The sequence below is a fragment of the Erythrolamprus reginae genome, chromosome 5, assembly GCF_031021105.1.
Source record: "Erythrolamprus reginae isolate rEryReg1 chromosome 5, rEryReg1.hap1, whole genome shotgun sequence".
In the NCBI taxonomy this organism is placed as follows: domain Eukaryota; kingdom Metazoa; phylum Chordata; class Lepidosauria; order Squamata; family Dipsadidae; genus Erythrolamprus; species Erythrolamprus reginae.
This window is the reverse complement of record NC_091954.1, coordinates 23,424,019-23,444,490: the sequence shown is the minus strand read 5'-3', so window position 1 is coordinate 23,444,490 and position 20,472 is coordinate 23,424,019. Positions and strand designations below refer to the sequence as shown.

The 20,472-nt window shown below is 40.7% G+C and overlaps 1 protein-coding gene across 1 annotated transcript; it reads right to left on the bottom strand.

The window, feature by feature from the left end:
* Positions 1 to 5,421: 5,421 nt before the first annotated feature.
* On the bottom strand, positions 5,422 to 15,995 carry SAR1A (secretion associated Ras related GTPase 1A). Its single transcript, XM_070752229.1, has 7 exons — positions 15,718 to 15,995; positions 12,747 to 12,822; positions 11,288 to 11,407; positions 10,391 to 10,456; positions 9,449 to 9,552; positions 8,253 to 8,384; positions 5,422 to 6,697 (listed from the first exon to the last, which is right to left on the bottom strand). Exons 2-7 carry the CDS (start codon positions 12,802 to 12,804, stop codon positions 6,581 to 6,583), a joined length of 597 nt encoding a protein of 198 aa, XP_070608330.1. The 5' UTR covers positions 12,805 to 12,822; positions 15,718 to 15,995; the 3' UTR covers positions 5,422 to 6,580.
* Positions 15,996 to 20,472: the final 4,477 nt, after the last annotated feature.

The window sequence follows — 20,472 nt, the reverse complement described above, 5'->3', positions numbered from 1 at the left end:
ATATTGCCCCCAACAATCTGGGTCCTCATTTAGCACACCTCAGCAGGATGAAAGGTTGAGTCAATCTTGAGCAGGTGGTGAGATTTGAACTGCTAAACTAAGCACAAACCCTCTTGAATTATGTTTTCTCAAAATATAATATTACAATATAATACTATAGATGGATATAGCATTGCTTCCAGCTGTACGGATTCAGCTCCAGTAATCTTAGAAGCCGATGTCTTAGAAGAACTTGAACGATTAAAGATAAATAAGGCAATGGGTCCAGATGGAATCCACCCGAGTTCTTAAAGAACTCAGATTTGTCATTGCTACCCCTGACTGATTTATTTAACCAAACCCTGTTAACAGGAGATGTTCCTGAGGATTGGAGAATGGCCAGTGTTGTGCCTATCCAGAAGAAGGGCAGCAGAGAAGAAGCTGGTAACTACAGGCCAGTTAGCTTGATATCAGTTGTAGTTAAAATGATGGAGACTCTACTCAAAAAGAGGATAAATAAGCACCTAAACAACAATAATTTATTGGACCCAAATCAGCATGGCTTTACTGAAGGCAAATCATGTCAGACTAACCTCATTGATTTCTTTGACTATGTCACAAAGATGTTGGATGAAGGTGGTGTCGTGGATATTGCCTATCTGGACTTCAGCAAAGCCTTTGATACCGTTCCACATAAAAATCTGATAAATTAGTGAAGATTGGACTTAATCCTTGGATAGTTCAGTGGATTTGCAGCTGGCTGAAGCGTAGACATCAGAGAGTTGTTGTTAATGGCAAGTATTCTGAGCAGAGACAGGTTACAAGTGGTGTGCCCCAAGGGTCTGTTCTGGGTCCTATTCTTTTTAATATGTTTGTGAGTGACACAGGGGAAGGTTTGGTAGGGAAGGTCTGCCTATTTGCCGATGACTCTAAAGTGTGCAATAGGGTTGATATTCCTGGAGGCATCTGTAATATGGTAAATGATTTAGCTTTACTAGATAAATGGTCAAAGCAATGGAAACTGCAGTTTAATGTCTCCAAATGTAAAATAATGCACTTGGGGAAAAGGAATCCTCAATCTGAGTATTGTATTGGCAGTTCTGTGACAGCAAAAACTTCAGAAGAGAAGAATTTAGGGGTAGTGATTTCTGACAGTCTCAAAATGGGTGAGCAGTGTGATCGGGCGGTAGGAAAAGCAAGTAGGATGCTTGGCTGCATAGCTAGAGGTATAACAAGCAGGAAGAGGGAGATTGTGATCCCGCTATATAGAGTGCTGGTGAGACCACATTTGGAATACTGTGTTCAGTTCTGGAGACCTCACCTACAAAAAGATATTGACAAAATTGAACGGGTCCAAAGACGGGCTACAAGAATGGTGGAAAGTCTTAAACACAAAACATATCAGGAAAGACTTAATGAACTCAATATGTATAGTCTGGAGGACAGAAGGAAAAGGGGGGACATGATCGAAACATTAACATATGTTAAAGGGTTAAATAAGGTTCAGGAGGGAAGTGTTTTTAATAGGAAAGTGAACACAAGAACAAGGGGACACAATCTGAAGTTAGTTGGGGGAAAGATCAAAAGCAACATGAGAAAATATTATTTTACTGAAAGATTAGTAGATCCTTGGAACAAACTTCCAGTAGACATGGTTGGTAAATCCACAGTAACTGAATTTAAACATGCCTGGGATAAACATATATCCATCCTAAGATAAAATACAGGAAATCGTATAAGGGCAGACTAGATGGACCATGAGGTCTTTTTCTGCAGTCAGTCTTGTTTCTATGTTGAACCTTATCTAGTGCTAAAATGGCACTAACGTTGAGTAAACTCCACTGCTTAGGCATGAGTATATATCAGTATATATCAGTTTCATTAAAAATTCAATTGCAAGTGTTTAGTGTCTGACAAGGTTTAATAATCAACCGTTGGGCCTGCGTCCCATAATTTCCCTCCTCTGGACATTGTGAAAGATAATTGGTGGCCGAGCTAAATCAGGGGCAGGTTCTAACTTACCTCACTGCTGGTCCACTTCATCTCACGTTGTGTGGCCGTGCCTCGCATGCGTAGTACCATTTTTTTTTAAAAAACCCAAAACCAAAATGATGACTCATACAGTGCCGGGAACTCGGTTTCTGCGCATGCTGTGGGAAAAAAATTAAAATTCCAAAAAAAAAGATGGCCACGTCTGTCATTGTGGTGTCAGCAGCAGTTTACTACCGGTTCGGCCAAACCGATCCAAACCAAGAGGAACCCACCTCTGAGCTAAATTCTGTCTACTTCCCTTCAAATGCTCACTATCCATATAGTAATCAAGTAACCAGAAATGTAGAAAACATTCAATACAGTACGTATATGGGGGTTTTGTTGTTCAGAAGAATGGAGTTGTTGAAGCCACGCTCATCTCTTTAAAGGCACTCCTTGTTCTCTGATGGCAACATCCATCTGGACTGGTTTTGTCGCCTTTGAAAAATTAAAGTGTGCGCAATTCATAACTATGCATGGAGTGTGCCAGCCTCTAGATGAGATAGTCAGGACACAAATCTAACTAAAATAATAATAATATCTGGCACATTCAGTGAGGACCTGGAATACTTCCAGGCCTTGAAGACCAATTCAGGTGACCTGAAATTATTCATTCTGTTTCCAACAAAAGGGCTTAGATCTAGAATCCCTATTGCACAACCAAATTTAGCAACGTGAGTTAAATCTTTAATTCTTGAGACCTTGACTCTGTGCCTGGAACCACCATTGTACTTTTGAAGCCAGAGAATAGTGTCATTTCGTTTATTACATTGCAATGGGGATAGAGCTCTCCTTTAGCGGTTTCTTGATCAGGACGGATTTTACTTCCTATTTGAATATATGAAAGTATGCCTTTGCTTGAAGAGCCCTTTTCTATTGAAAAATCTTTTTCCTCTTCTTCCCCATTGTTCCTCATTTCTGTATCATTTCTCCTGTCCTTTCGCTTTCCTACACTTTTCTGTTGCCATCCACAGCATTTATTAAAATGTTCCAAATTGTGTCCACAGATGCTAAATGCTAGGAATACAAGAGGAAATTAAATTCACATTTTAAAGACCTCCAGAACATTGGGTACCGGCCAGACCACAGAATAGACTGAAAAACTTTTCAGAAGCTAGCTAGCCAAAATCCATGACTGGGGATTGAGTTTTTAGCTTTTTGTTTCATTTTTCCCCAAAATCTTTTTTGCAAGTTGTTCTCACAGATCAGCTGCGAGAGGGATTTAAAATTGAGAGGGAAATCTACAAGTCACTAACCAAACTTATCCATAGGAATGGAAGCACAGGCTCTGAAATCTTTTAAGAATTGTATAGGCAGCGTTCCTGATGGCTGGAGTCAGATGACTTGCAGAAATAGACACCCCCCATGAGCCGGGGTGGCGCAGCAGGTAGAGTGCTGTACTGCAGGCTACTGAAGCTGATTGTAGATCTGTAGGTCAGTGGTTCAAATCTCATCACCAACTCAAGATTGACTCAGCCTTCCATCCTTCCGAGAAGGGCGGCATAAAAATTGAATAAATAAATAAAACAGGTATAACCAGTTCTTATTTGCCGAAGCACAGCATTCAAGCTAGGGTCTTGCTGCAAAGATGGTGTATTATCTTTTATGCTGTCAAAATTTTATTAAACTATAACATCTAGCAGTTATTTTTCAAAATAACAGGCATCCTTATTTTCTTCTTCCTCTTGTAGTTTTTCCATAACAGCAAATTTCTCACTATGACCCTCAATGTGTTGTTACTAGAAGCTGCATTTTTTTCTTAATTACTTATGAATGAAAAGATATCAAATGATTCACTCCCAATTTGACATTGGTCAAGAGTATCTTTATGGCCCAGGACATGGATACCTTCTACAACATCTGCCCCTGGAATATGGTAGGGCAAGATTCAACCCAAGTATATGTATATATTTTTTAAAAAAAACCTTTATTAAAATGTTTTGGATACAAACTGTCTCTGCAAACATGTTCCTCATTTCCAGAAATTGGAAGTTAAAACATTTTGCTAACAGAATGATGTTTATTCTATTTTCCAATCTGTAACCCAGTTCCTAAGGAATATATTAACTTTATATCCAGACATAGCAAGGAGACTTGTCCAAAGACAGAACACAGCAGGCAGAAAACAGATCAGAGCCATAGACAACTTGTTTCTCCAGTGGCTGTAATACCACTTTCATAGAAGTTGTTCCTTTGGGCACCATCTTATAGCTCTGCTTACCAGGGCCTTCTTTTTTTAAGCACGTTGTTATAGATAAGGGTCATCACATCTCATATTGATCCAAGGTGAGCCATCCATTCATATCCCTTGATTAAGAGTATTACAGGGGCTCAATGGAACAGATGCTACATTATTTGCATCCAAATCAAGGGTTTTTTTTCCCGTGGACTCATGTACACTTATATATTTCCACATCTCCTTGGCACCATATGCATAGGCACTTTGACCTAGGAAATATTCACAAGTCATTGAAAAGCTTCTTACATAAAACCCAAAGGTTTTACAAACCACAAATGAACTCAACAATGATGCTGTATGTAACCATTTTGATGAAGATACTGCAAACAGTTCAAGAATAACCACATCAGAAAAGAGCCTGGTTAATTATAATGGACTCTTCCCTAATTATCCCTTTGAGGAACTGGCTACTCTGTCATAGCTCTTCCAATGGAATTATGAGACATAAATTACCTCTGGAATTGTAAGATGGATACTTTAAACCTGTAGTTTCAAGATGCTTCATATTTGTAAAATAGCCCTTTTTCTAGGCAAAGTAAAATATCCTGATGTCTACATTACATACTTCAGAAGGCTCTGTGGGGTTTTACCCGAAATGTTAGTAATTTAAGGTAAAGACCAACACATTCTGACCTGCTAATGCACTGGGCAAAACTAACAATTTAGAAGTTATTAAATGATGTCCAAAATTATAGTATAATTTCTGGGATGTCCAACTGTTAATGATTCATTTTTTCCCCTCTCAATGAAGCCGATGCTAGGGTAAAAGACACAAAACCATAACTAGCATTTAATTCAGAAGTGGGGAACTGGTAGACTTCAAACCCCATGGCTGGCTCAGAAATTCTGGGAGTTGAAGTCATAAAAGTTTCCCACCCCTGATTTAAGTGAATACGCCAATACCAGTGGTGGGTTGCTCCTAGTTCGGCTAAGAATTGGTAGCCCTGGTGACGGGAGGCTCTGCCCACCCGTCTGGGATGTTTCTACTTATGCACGAACCAGCAGTAAAGTGTTTTAGAACCCACTACTGACCCATATCCATATAGTGTTATAATTCCCTGGAGTTAAGTGCCTATAGTGTACTGTCATTTTGCATTTCATGTTTTGCAACAGGAGTCAGAAAGCCAATGTTTTCAGACATGGGGTCTCTTGAATTCACCAAAGCAAGTTCGTCCACGAGCACTAAACAGGTTTAATTAAAAGCATCTTCACGCTTTCAGCCAAGGAGAATGTCTGTTTTAAGTGAAAATGAAGATGTCTAGGCAAGTAATGAAAATTCAAACACAAGCTCTGTTGAGTGTAAAAGAAACAGGGTTAGTTTACAGTCACAGCATCTATACGCACTTATTGGAACAATTTAATGCTACAATAACCACCCACCCACTCCCCAAAAATAAATTCAGTATTTCTACTGTGTTTTTTTGTTTTGACTTTTGCAGTTGCCTGCAATGTAGAACATTGTGTATTGTTAGGTCCAAGACAAATTTTCTGCTGGTGCTGCAAAGAGGAAGAAGAAGAAATAAAAAAGACTGCCATTAAGGAAAGTGATCGTAACTTTTAGAGGTGGGGCAAAAAGGGGTCAACCACATGTCAGACTCCTGCACATGACAAGGAAGGCTAAATAAGTTGTGCCTCTGTGTGTACTTCATCCCCCTCCCACCCAAACTAAATTCCCGGTAAGTTAAAGAAAAATATCATTGCACAAGTCAGTCCCAATAGCACCATCTTCATGATTGAGCAGTGTGACAGCGCAACCACCTTACAGGGCTATGAAAGCCATCTTTCTTTGTTTGCTAAAGATTTTAAATATCATGATAGCTGGTTCGGTCATTTGGGAACCGCCTAAATACCATTAAATAGATTTTTTTTCTTTAAAAAAACCCTAACAGACTCTGGCCTGAACAGGATGAATGCTGAACTTAAGAAAATCTAAAGGGACGCCATTTACATCAAACACTTCCTTTAAAAAATATAGTTGCTTTCTTTGAAATCAATTGGCCACAGTGGTGAGACATGTCCTCTTTTCCAGCCACAAAGAGTGCCATGCATAGAGCTTGGCATTCCAGCTCGCTCATTCCATTTGTAACTGAAAGCCATGGTTTCCATAGGAATCCATGGCCACTGGAAGTGACAACCTGCACCAGTGTACAGAATGTTATCTCCCAGACACAGGGAAAAGAATTGTGTCACCACTGTGATGTAGGGTAACTGAAGAAAGGAGTCTCTTGGTCGTTGCCAGTATGCAGATGGAGAGTCTTCCATGTTCTAATAGGGAAGTCCATAAGGAATTTGTGAACAGGATCGTCCAGGAATAGATCTGTCTCTCCAGTATCAGTCAATGTACTGTGACAGCCAACGAAAACCTTCACCGTAGCCTTGCCTCTTCAGTATACTGCACATGAACACTTCCATAGGACGCGTGTTCAGGTCCTTTAATGGCACATTCCCCTAGAGAATTAAACAAAGATTCATTCAAAAGGAATCCATTGTGGAACCTTTTAACTGCACTGGCAGAAATTCTGGGTATTTAATCCCAGAAACTAGGACAAACACAGGAAGCTATTTTTATAAACACACAGTCATATAATTTTTTAAAATTTAATTTTTACACCCACCCACCCCAAAAGGCAGAAAAAATTAGGATAAAATAGAGATGGACAAACTGCAAGGACGAAAGGGAAAGAGACAAAGAAAATAAAACTCAGTAGCTTCTGATTTTGATATAGCTACAAATACAAAATACATTAATCTTTTAATTTGAAATCTACCAATATACAGTATATTATTTCTGTAATCATGAACAATTCTAATTGTCAAAGCCCACAATATAGCATTTATTTTAATTCCAAGGAAAGTTGAAAGATCATTCTTGATTATATAGCCTGGCATTGTTTTTGATATTGATCCAATTAAATTAACAAAAAAGATTGCCCGAAAAAGTTTAGAACTGTGTACCTGAAGGAAAAGTGCGGGGAGGGGGGGGAAACACCCGTGGAGCTCAACCATCAGCTCCATCAGTGACCTGAGAAACTGGCTGGGCAACCTTTATCTCATGTCCCCTGAGGTTATGCAGTCTCTAGACCAGGGGTCCCCAAACTTGGCAACTTTAAGACTTGTGGACTTCAACTCCATAGCTGGCTGGAGAATTCTGGGAGCTGAAGTCCACAAATCTTAAAGTTGCCAAGTTTGGGGACCTCTGCTCTAGACACTTTATAAAGCGTGCTTCAAAAAAAAGAAAAGAAACCTTTGTGCAGTTTAATATTTTTTTGAACTGTAAATCACACTGGTTTATACTGGCGGGAAGGGAATACCACAAATAATCTATTTAAGACCATAGTAAAGGGCATAAGGTACATTTTTATCTATCATCTAAGAATACTCTTATGATTCCCAAGACAATAGAATGAAGAAATACTAATCAGACACCAAAATAGTGATATTTTAAAAAAACTGTGTGAGAATATTTAGTTCCCAGGATATCACTGGAGGCTAAATTAATTGAAGTATTTCCAAAGAAAAGTACAAGTGTAAAACTGCTAATGTCCCAATGGATAGATGGTCAGTATATCCATCATCATCATCATCATCATCATCATCATTATTATTGCTGTCCACAAACAGTTCACTTGTCTTGTATCCATTTAAACACCAATATATTTGTCACACCTAACTGCACTTGATTCTAATTTTAAAATTCTCCACACACCAACATACAATCACAAAGTTAACAATAGGCTAGCAAGGAAGTGTAACTCTGATTTACAAAAACTAAATATGTTTATTAACTAACCATGTAAAACATTCATTTGTAAACATAAAAAAGTATAAAGTTAGACTATTCTACATTAAATCTAATAAATTCATTTGTACCATACTGGGAGGTAATATAAATCGTTACTTGTGTTCCTGTGGTATTTTAAGAACCAAAATTAGAATCTTGATAAAGGATAGTATTTGGAAAAATAAGGTACATTAATTTTAGAACCAAGCTTGGATTCTTTACCTTTCCTGTTGTCTGTCCATAAAGACCAAAAATCTCTCGCAGCTTCTCCTCACTGATAGCTTCTGGTCGGTCAATCTTATTACCCAAGATAAGAATTGGCACATTGGATATTGTCTCATCAGTCATTAGTGCCTAAAGGGGGGAAAAAAAGGGGAGGGGGGAGAATGTGCAACTATATAACCATAGTAAAGCAACTAATAATTTTAAGGAATTATTTAATTTCAGAAAATACTATTAAACAATAGATAAATACATAATATTTCATTTTTATTGTATTTGGAATATTTTAAGTCACAACATGATAGTCGTAAATCTAAATATCATAATGATGGCATGTAACTTACAGCTCAAATTTATGAAACATATTCCAAATTATGTATCATTACTGCCTTAAATTTGCCTGCTTTTAGAATACTTTTTTATTCCAACTTTATTATATTGATAAATAACTCAAGGTGACAAACATAACTAATACACTATCATACTATTTTCCTCATCACAACAACCCTGTGAAATGAGTTGGGCTGACAGAGTGTGACTGCTCCAAACTCACCCAGGTGACTTTCATACCTAATTCATACTAATACTTAGCTTCCTTTTTGCTCATATGTGCACATTTTAAATTATGTTTGTTGTCGAAACAGAAAAGGGTATTATCATATTTTTCAGAGTACAAGACGCACTGTTTCCTCCCTAAAAGAGGCTGAAAATTTCAGTGTGTCTTATAGTCTGAATGTAGGTTTTTTCAAAGTCCCCCCCCCCCAGCCCTAACCAGGTGCTAACAATGTTTCTAGCTCTTACTGGCATGCAAGCTCTTTCATTGTTACTCTTTGTGAATAATGTTTTTCCAAGCCCTAAATCTTTGCCGGTATTTTTTCATTGCTCTACTTGCTCCATGTTTTTTCCAGCCCTAACCAGGTGTTAATAATTTTCCCAGCTCTTACTGGCTTGCAAGCTCTTTCAGCCTTACTGTCTCTGAATAAGGTTTTTTAAAAGTCCTAACCAGGGGATAAAATAATGTGCTGAAGCTAACCAGACTAAGGATGCTAGCCAGATGAATATCTGATAATTAGATTCTTTTCCCTATTTTTCTCCCCCAAAACTACGGTGTATCTTATAAGGAGAATCTTATACTCTGAAAAATACGGTAAATATTACAACTGGTACTAGTGCATTCAAAGGAAAAAGTTACCTACATTGAGCTCCACTTTAGATTCCAAAAGACGACTATGATCAGCACAATCCACTAAAAAGACAATCCCATTAATTGCTGGGAAATAATTCTTCCAGACACGCCGCGCTTCAAGGGAAAGAAAAACATTTGTGAAAATATGGCAACAACACCAATAAAGGGATGAAAAATGTCTTTTGAGCATCCTTAGCAATCTACCAGCTTGATATCACAACTCAATCTATATTGCACTTAAATCTTCTACTAACTAAGCTAGGTGGTTTGATTGTGTGCTTAACACAGTATTTGAGGACTTTGCATAACAGGTATTTAACCTGCGACCACAACTAAGCCAACAATTTATGATGCTAAGTGAGAAATTTGTTAAGTGGGTTTTGCTCTATTTTACAACTTTTGTCACTCACATTTGTTAAGTGAATCACAGCAGTTCTTAAATTAGTAACACAGTTTTTGAAGGTCCCCCCACTGACTTTGCTTGTCAGAAGGTCGCAAAAGGAAATTTCAGTACTCCGGGATACTGCAACTGTCATAAATGTGAGTGTTATTAAGCATCTGAATGAGTATCACATGACTATCGGGATGTTGCAATGGTCGTAAGCGGGAAAAAGGGTAATCAGTTACTTTTTTCAGTGCCATTGTAACTTCGAACGGCCACTAAATGAACTGTTGTTAAGTTGAGGACTACCTGTACCTGTGCGCACTTACTTTACCTTAAACCCAATAAATGGCAATATATTGTCCTGTCCCCCCTGTATGAGGAAGATAGCCTATTGGTGACCATCATGAATGTGAGAATAAATATGGGTGACATAGACATCCAGGGATCTCTTAATATGATTGAATGCCATTTCCATTAGTAGAACATTTTATTTGCATAAAGGACATTTTCTCTCAGATTAACCAGAAATAAAAGAATAACAAAATAACAAGCATCAATGTTGATTACCTTGCTCATGGCCTCCAAGATCAAAAGTGGTGAAAGTCATTCCTGCAATTGTTAATTCTTCTGATGCTAGAGGAGAGAAAAATGTTTTATAGCCCATAGCAGTGGATAGCTTCTGTGCAATGCCCATCATCATAAACTAGTCGAAGATATGTTAAAATCAGCCTTCATCAATCTAATGCCCTTCAGAAATATTCATACAATTAAAGAACTGGAAGGATTTGTATAACCAATGAATCCAACTTCTGCATAGTGCAAGAATAAACTTAGAGCACCCTCAATAAATGTCTATTTAATAATGTCTGATTGAACATGCCCAATTTAAAGGATTTCATAGTTTACTTTGGTAACTGACTCCATATAAATATTGCAGATTTTTTAGGAAACACCCCACCCCCCACCCCAAATTCCAAGTTTCTTGGCAAAGATGATGTCGATTAGGAATTAAAACTCAATACTTCCATAAACAACGGAAGGAGGATGTAGGTTAATTTGACATGTCAGATGTTGGAATGTAATTCCCAAAATTCAATCACTTTTGCTAGGACAGGTGGGAATTAAAATTCATTAACATCTGGAAGGCATATGTTGCTTTCAGCTACTCTAAAAGGTCATCAATACTGAAGATCATATCTTGAATCCTCCAATTCCCTCTTACTCAAATGTAATTCACGAGCTGTATCAAGCAACATTTACATTTAATATAAGACACGCTGAATCATAATCATAAGCCTAATTTCTCTTATCCTTTCCAGGTAATAAGCCTCACAGAAGATACTGGGATTAAGAATAAGTTTAAATGTCATTTTCAAAACAATTAAGCGCAAACATGAAACAACTTTAGTTTTTTTAAAGTAAACTAATCTTCAACAATTCTAACCATAATGATATGACGCTTACTTGGATATAATGTGGGGACATGTTGACCCAATCGGTCATCCTTTAGCATATGAAGAAGAGTAGTTTTGCCTGCATTATCCAAACCCAAGAAAACTAATTTTCCAGACTTCTTGTACAATCCTGTGGAAAAACAGTATGTATGGAGTCAAACAAATTATTTGTTGGATTAAGCCTATTAAGAAATCTTATTCCCCAAAGTGAACAGAGTGCAATTTGCATCATGGCTCATAAAAAGCAGCTATTTGGAAGGGAAAGTGTGGGAAAATTGTGGATGGAAGTATGTGTGCTGCACTGGATATTGGCAATGAAGGAAATGAATTGGGAAGAAATGTATTGGGGAGGCCCGTGATGGCGAACTTATGGCATGCATGCCACAGGTGCCACATGGAGCCATATTCGCTGGTCAGCTGATTTTCGGCCTTCTGGAGGCAGGTAGCCATTTTTGCCGTCCCCAGGCTTTAGAAAAGCCTCCTCAAAAAACTGTGTATGTGTGCCGAACGGCAGAGAGTCAAAGCCGGGTTGCCCTGCCAATGGGATGAAGCGAGGCGATGTCAATAATTTCCTGGCAGTAAAGCCAAAAGAGTCCGGTGGAGCAGCTATGAAAGCACGCCAAAGGTTAGGGTCTGGGACACCAAAAGAGTGTCCCAGAAACAATGGGTGTTTGTTGGGGTCTGGAACGAGAAAAAGGAGAAAAGGAGACGAGTCTCTCAGCAAGGAAAGCAAGATCGGAAAAGCAGGCAGGCCTGGCCGCAACCTTTCCTTCCTCCATCGGCACCAGGTGCTCATCAGAGCTCCTTTTCTCCCTTTTCCTGCTTGGGTTTTGAAACATCTTCATGGAAACCCCACCCCTGGCTAAAAGTGAAGCAACCACGAAGAAGAGGAGGAAGAAGCAAAGACAGTGCTTGATATTCGCCTTCTCGGTGGCTTGAAAGTCTTGACAGGAAGAGAAGGGGAGGCGGCGAATGTCTTGAAAATGGAGCCAGACCTCCACCGTTGCTACCACTTTCCTCCTTTCCTCAGAGCCACTGTATGAAGTGCGCTATTTTGGGGAGGGTTGAATTGAATTGAAATATTTCCATAGCATGTGTAACACTAAGCTAAAGTTCCCTATATGTCTAGAAGGATGCAAATATAAAAGCAAAGTAGACTGATTTTAAAGTTTTACCTTCACTATTTTGATATCCATGCCATTCATTTAGCATTATAAAATAAGGCAAAATGCATGACAAATGTGTGTAATTTGCTTCTCAATCACTTATACAATGAATTTATTGCTCTATCATTTATAGAATGATATGATACAAAAAATGAAAAGATAAAACTGACACCTCACCACACAGAAATAGCATTTTTTCTGGAGGGATTATTGCCTTCTTACTCTACACATCTAAAAATCCCTCATTTTTAAGTTAATATATGTCCCTGAAAATTATTCATTGATAAACATTTAAAGTCTTACCTAGGAACTGCAGCACACTGCTGAAGCCATTATAGATCCATTCAAACAAGAATGACATAATGGAAGAATTATGTACCTGGAAAAAACAGCCATATTCAATTAAATGTCTTAATGCCATAAGGAAATACTATAACATTCACCTGTGAACTAGGAATCAATAGAAATTCCATATTTAAGTCCTGACTGCAATTCAGTTCTGAAGTTAACAGGAACAAATCACACTTACAAAATAGTTTCAGTGCCATTCTATGCAGTATCAACAGACCGCCTCCTGCCGCACGAATCCCAGCGACCGATTAGGTCCCACAGAGTGGGCCTTCTCCGGGTCCTGTCAACTAAACAATGTCGGTTGGCGGGTCCCAGGGGAAGAGCCTTCTCTGTGGCGGCCCCGACTCTCTGGAACCAACTCCCCCTGGAGATTAGAACTGCCCCTACTCTCCCTGCCTTCCGTAAAGTTCTTAAAACCCACCTTTGCCGTCAGGCATGGGGGAACTGAAACATCTCCCCGGGCATGTACAATTTATGTTTGGTATGTTTGTGTGTGTGCTTGTTAGTATATTGGGGTTCTTTTTTAAAACTTTTTTAAATATTTAAATTTATTTGAATCTATTTGGATTTGTACGATTTGTTTATGCCTTGTTGTGAGCCGCCCCGAGTTCGCGGAGAGGGGCGGCATACAAATCTAAATAATAAATAAATAAATAACCTCAGATGAACCGAAACTGAGTTCTATTCTGAGCAGAATTGGCAAAAGACAGTGATAATGTTAGCAATGACCTTTTAATAGAAGATCACACTGTTTGTGCTGCCATCAGTGCATTTGGCTGACAATATGGTAGACAAGTAAGGCCTCAGTGGCAGTGGCATTATGAACCTGTTTCCCATTATATGTTTGGGTAGCTCTCATAGGATTTTCTTTAAAAAAAACCCACCTGAGAACATCATTGCTCCCACAAATATTAGTAGGATAACAAACTGCCCAGGGTGATGTAGTGGCTTAAAGTGCCAATTTTTTTTTTAAAAAATTATTATTTTAAAGAACTTTTCACTTTATTTTTTTTCAAGGTTGATTTACTGCTCTTTTATAAACTATGCTAGGCTCCCCTGGAATGAAAAGCAGTATAGAAAAAATGGGGGGGAAATCTACAGGAGCTTCTTATAATGGTAAGTGCCTGATTTTATTAAAATGAAGGATGTTGTGAACACTAGCAAAGCCTGGAGGTTTCATTATTATTTGCCTACTATGCTCTCTACATTTTGAATTCTATATAAAATTCTCACCAGCTTTTAAAAAAAGAATTAACCATATTGATAAGGCATGTAATTACTTTAATACAATTGTACAAATCAATCCCAGGCTTAATCCAGCTCCCAAAATGCTTTTTACAGTTCAAACACAATTTTGAAAGACACTAAATAGTTAAGTACAGTATATAGTTCTTGGCAGGAAATTTTTGTTTTTGATTAAGAAACTGACACTGCTAAAGCATTACATTTCTGAATGAGTTAAACTACTTGATCAGAAGGCCTAGACAGAGAACTGAATCTTTGTTTTTTAGAAATGATATTGCACACTTCTAACAAATGTCTCAATGAACCATTCTTAATTTGCGCTAATGAAAGAAACCACATTCTTCTCTTTACACCAAAGATCGATTGGAGTATTGGGCAGGCACACAACAAATACAGTGTTTCCAATCACTGACAGCTAAACAGAAGAGCTGTTGGAAGAATATATTGCAATGGCACAGTTTGTGGCCATGTTGAGGGTAAAGCCAAAATAAAGGATTAAAAAAAGCAATCAAATCTACTTCAGTTACCTGATCTTGTAAAGCACATAACCTGGTCAACAACTACAGTAGTTGCATAACCCAGAGGCTGACACAGACAAAATTAATGCTTCCAAATCCACCCACCAATAATCATAGCAATAGCATTTAGACTTATATACTGCTTCACAGCACCTTACAGCCCTCTCTAAGCGGTTTACAAAGAATGAGCATATTGCCCCCAACAATCTGGGTCTTCATTTTACCGATCTTGAAAGGATGGAAAGGCTGAGTATTGCTGGATCCCAAAACAAGGAAGGCCTTATTGGACTATGTTGCCTTATGGGAGCCCCTTATCCCACCCACACAGTCTTCAATAATATTAAAGCCCACGCATCTTTTATTCTATTTATCTTACTACGGTTTCTTGGTTTTTTAATCATTAGACCCTTCCCCTCCAGCAGAACCAAAAAAAAATTAACTGCTAAGCTTTAAAAAAACACCATTAAAATGTTATAAAAGACAAAACAAAGCAGTCCGGACTGAAAAGAGCAATTAAAAACGGCACACACAACTCCCCCCCCCAAAAAAATGTTTTTATTTTGGAAACAATAATTATTGGGGTCCCAGCCTCAGGGAGGGTGGTGCGATTCCCCTTCGATCTTCCCGATTTCTAAACCAAAGCGAAAACATCTCCGAAAGAGAAACCGACAAAAGGCGAGAGATCGAGATCATCGTCGCCCTCCACCCCCACCCCCCAAATTCAGAGAGGGAAAGCGGCACCCAAACCAGGCTAGTGGGGGGGAGGGGGAACCAGCACCCCCACTTTCCCACCTCTTAAGCGGGGATCGGATCAGCCACACAGCCACCCACCAACCCGAGAGGGCGAGGGACAACAATCCGCCAAAGCTCCGGGAGGCAGGACTTTTTTTTTTTTTTTTTTTACAAAAGGGCCCCCCGGAATCTCTGGCGGGTCCCAAGAAGAGCCGAATCCGATCCGCCTAAGTCTCAAGAATGGGAGAAACCATCCTCCGAGAGAAAGGGGGGGAGGGCGGCCTCCCCACCCCCATTTCGCCTGCGTGTCACTTGCTCGCCTTCCGCCCGCTGTCGTTGTGCCGTCCTCCCCCACCCGACCGCTCTTTTTTACCCGCCCACCGGCCGGCTCAGGCCGAAAATCCCTCGGTCGTCGCTTCCTCCCTCACCTTCTTCGCAGACAAGCAGTGGCTCCTTTCGCCAGGCGGACCGAAAAGGAAAAGCCTTCCACGACAGTTACGGCGGAGGCCGCGGCTCTCTTTCTCTCGCTCGCTCTCACTACCCGGCGAAGCCTCCCGTCGCTCTCGCTCTCCTCTCTCTCTCACACGCACACTCCCTCCCTCCCCGAGCCGCCACCTCCACGCCGGAAATACGTAGCATCTGCTCCTTCGGAGGTGACGGCGTTCGGCGAGCAGCTTCCGGTTGGGAAGAGAGCGCCGGCGCGACAGGCTCTCTTGCCACGCGCTAGGTTTCCGCCTCCTCCAGGCGCGTGACGGCAAGCGTCAGCCACGCCTCCTCTGACTCCCCTGGCTTGGGGAGGAGGCCGCTTGGCTTCCCGGGGTTGGGATGGACGTGATTGGTTGGTTGTTTTTGACGTCAGAGGGGGAGGGGAAACTCTTCCTGCCCTTTTGGAGGGAATCCTGAGCTGAGCCATTTACTGTTTTGATTGGCAGGTTTCGAAAGCCAGTTTCGGTCGATCGATTTCAAAACGGGCGGGGGGGACCTTTTGGGGGGGGATCCAAATAAAAAGAGGGATTACTAAGGGGAGCAAAACCCCAATCACATCATCATCATCATCTAAACATTTGCCCAACAAATAAAAGTTGGTTTAGTTTTAATATCTCCCCAAGAAGACTTAAGGTCAATTTTCCCCTCACTATGATACTGACCATTTCTTTCCCCCCCCCTAAAAAAGTTTATTTTTTTCTCCACAGTAAAAACATGCTTACGTTATCATATACCTTCAATGCAGCTTAGACATACTGTATATCTTCCTTTAAATAACAATTTAAAAAGAATCATATCCAATCTATTATATCTTTCCTGCCTGCGGTATATATTACTTAACTTTTGCTACCTCTTTTTCTAATATCATCCGGATATACCAATTATCTTCCAATTAAATTTACCGCTAAAGTTTCCTTCATCTTCCCTTTCTCCACCGGAGAAAACAGAGCGTGTAAGCTCGTTGCAGTTGCCGCCGTGCATGCATGCGCCGTGCACATGCCCTACATGTGTAACTGCATTGACTCCGCTAAAAAAAATACTGTACCTGGTTTTTTTCTTCCATGCATGCACAGAAGCAAAAAAACCGAGCAATTTTTGCTGCTGGAAGGATGTCCACACACAAGATTCCGGCTGCTTCGCATGCGGAGCAGCCGAAATCTCACTGTGGCGCCTAGAGCGGCAGCTGGCAAAAACATCCTGCCTAAGCTCCGGCCACGCGCCTGGTCTCTCATGCCGCAGGAGAGAGCACAAAGCAGGCCGCGTGGCCGGAGCTCGGGGACACCCAGCCTGCATGCTCTCAGCGCACCTGCAGGTCACCGGAGCAAAGTAAGGCCCGGGCAGGCCACTCGCAGTGAAGGGCAGTGGCCTGGCAGTGTGGGCGGTGGGGGAAGAAGCCACTGGGAGAGGCGCATGGGGCGGGCATTGGTGAGCGAGCGTATGGGGGCTCATGACACAGTGGAGGGACGAGCCGACAGCTGCCGCTCATGGCAGAGCGAGCAGGCTACTTGTGGCAGCGGTGGCAGCTCATGGTGCGGTGGAGGCAGTTCTGTCAGCTCACCCCTCCACAGTGCTGCGCAGGCGAGTGGACGGGAGTGGACCGGCAGTCCTTACCTTGTTTTGCAGGTTGTGTCGGAGCAACCGGAAGCTCTTCTGTCCATTTTCCGGGTCTTTTTGCTTCTGCGCATGCATAGTTTTCGTGCATGTGTTTTCAGGCGAGAAATCTTGCATCACATGCACCCTCCCGGCACGTTCTGGTAGGGCCGGCAATGGTACCCCACCCATCTGCAAGTATGATACCTCTAACTTAAATCTAAGCCGTGGTACCTCCTCATCCTCATGCTTTTTCTGATAACTAAAAACCCTTTATCCCTTGAAAGGTCCACATTTACTTATATTTAATATTCAACATCATGTTATAAATTCTTTGTATACTATTTCTAATTGAAAACCTATCTAATAGAGAAGGCAAACTCCAAAATTCACAAACATTCCCTTCATTTTCCTCATGATTTATCTTCCCAATGGTAGTACAATATATTTAATCCAAATCCATTTAATAATCATTCAAATTCCATAGATTTATACACATTTATACACATTACTTGTGGCCAATCTTTCTTGTAATAACATATAACTATTTACCAATTTTAAACTTAATCAATTAATCGGATTCCTTCATTTACTGACGCCTTTTTGAAATGGAAAGAATTCTGGAAATGGGAGTGAATGTTTTTGTTTAAGCAGTTTATCTAAATAAAATTAAATAAATAAATAACGTTTAATTTATATAAAATAAATAAACTTATTCGTGTAATTTAAATTTATTTATTTATTTGATTTTTATCTCACACCTCTCCAAGGACTCAGGGTGGCTATATAATTATAAAATGCATTCTTCCCAGGAAGGACTGGTCCGGCTGAACTGGTAGCAAACCGCAGGTGACATCACTTACATTATGGAAGTGGCACGGTCAGTACTGGTCTGTGGGTGTCGCCATCTCTTTAAAAATACCTGGAATTTTCCGGGGGGGGGTTTGCATTTTTTCCAGGTGTTTTTTTTCTTCTGTGCATGCAGTAGCATCAGCAGCGCGAAGCTCCATCAATGTACCTGAGATTCTTCTGCGCATTCATAGAAGTCATGCAGGGGCACATGCGCACGCATGAACCAGTAATGAAAGGTTTTAGAACCTACTACTGATACACATACACACACATACTGATGGCAACTGCTTACTTTTATGATTGGTTGTAATGTCCTATGGTCACATGACTGTAATTTGTGACTCTTTTTGTCGGTTTCTGGCAAAAAACATTCATTACCAAAAAAAATGGGTTCATTTTTTTCATGGGGACGTTTGCTTACTGATTGCTTACTTACTTACTCACTTAATACGTGCTGAAAAAATGTTGCAGAAGCAGATCTGCTCATATGGGTGACTTGACTTATAAGGACATTACTAAATCTGGTCCCAAATGCAGCTGTAAATCAAAGGCTACCTGTACTTGGAGTGCAGTCTGTAAAGTCATATTTAATACTGAGTTTTGGGGGGGGGAATTAAATATGTTTCTGGTCTTAAGTACCACCTTCTGATCTGAAACGCATACCAGAGAAGGCTCACTCTTTCTCCTTCCTGGGAACAATTGGGAAATGGTTAGAACAGAACCTTCTTTATATCCTGCTTCACAAGTTCATCCACGAACTACGACAATAAATACAATCAAGAGTAAATGGCTAGAAGCTCCATATCCATCTTTTAGCTAGCTCTTCTAGTAGTACAGTGTAAATTGCTTAAGGCCAAGAACAGATATGTGGAAGGCCCCCAAAAATATGCAACAATTTAAACAATGGGGTCTATCTTGATCTGAAATGGTATAGGGTCGTGCTGGCAAACCTATGGAGCCATATCGGAGGGCACACAACACTTTGCCATGTTTCATCTTCAGCACACATGCTGGCCAGCTGATTTTTCCCTTGGGAAAGGCCATTTCACCCTCCGGATGCTTCAGGGAAGCTTCCCTGAAGCTCCGGAGGCAAAAGAAAATCCCCCAATGGACAAATCGGAAGTTCGGAAAAATGCACTTCCGGTTTGCCATTGTGCTGTTTTTTCCACTCCGGAGGGTTCCGGGAAGCTTCCTGAAGCCTCCAGAGTGCAAAAAAAAGCACAATGGGCAAACCGGAAGTGTGTTTTCTTGAATTACCAGGCTTCAGTAAGGCCTGTGCGCATGCGTGTGGGGGGGAAGCATGGGGGATGTGCATGCGTGGAGAGGAAGGGGTGTGGGCACCTGCACACGTTAACACACACACACACACACACACACACACACCTTTTGGCATATGGACCAAAAAAGGTTCTCCATCACTGGTATAGGGCATTCCCAAAGTAGGGTCCATGGCCCACAGGGGGGCAATTTTATATTTAATGGGCCAATTGAAAGCTTATTTAAGCCAAATGAATGGTCTTTTAGGCTTCCTCCGCATGAGTAGTTCACTTTTTGAATAGTCAGAATTATGTGTCACAGGGATGGGACATCAAGATTTTAGAGATGCTTAGGTGGGGCATGGCCAAAAAAAGGTTGGGAACCAGTGGTATAGTTTCCTGCCTGAGCAGGGGGTTGGACCTCCGAGGCCCTTCCAACTCTGTTACTTTGAGAGGTCCCAAGAGATCTTTTGAATCCCTCTACAATCCCTCTAGTTTAGTGGTGGGATTCAGGCGGTTCACACCGGTTCAGGCAAACTGATTGTTAGATTGCCCTCCCTCCCCACAAAGTGGATCTTGGACGCTGTGCTGCAAGGGAAAAACGGACAAGAGTGGCTGGTGTGAGGGAAGGAGGCAGTTTCCCCTTTTTTCTCCCTCCTTTCCTTGTGCCAGCCGCTCCTTGCCTGTTTCCGCCATTGCAACGCAGCCCCCAGGATCCATTTTGATAGCATGGGAAAGGGGCATAATTTAACAACCGGGGCCAGGTTGGCTGTCAACGGAGGCTCATCCCATGTATGGTGGAGCTTCAGGACAGGGATGGGCCAGACCTCCCACAACAGCCACCCTGACCCTGGGCGAATCGGTTAATTTATTTGAATCCCACTATTGGATTAGTTGCCAGTGTACTTCCTTTTGTTTTTGGTTTTTTAAAATAATTTTTATTATATAAATATTAAAATAAACAATAAGACAGTACATAGTTTATCATTTACAATATTA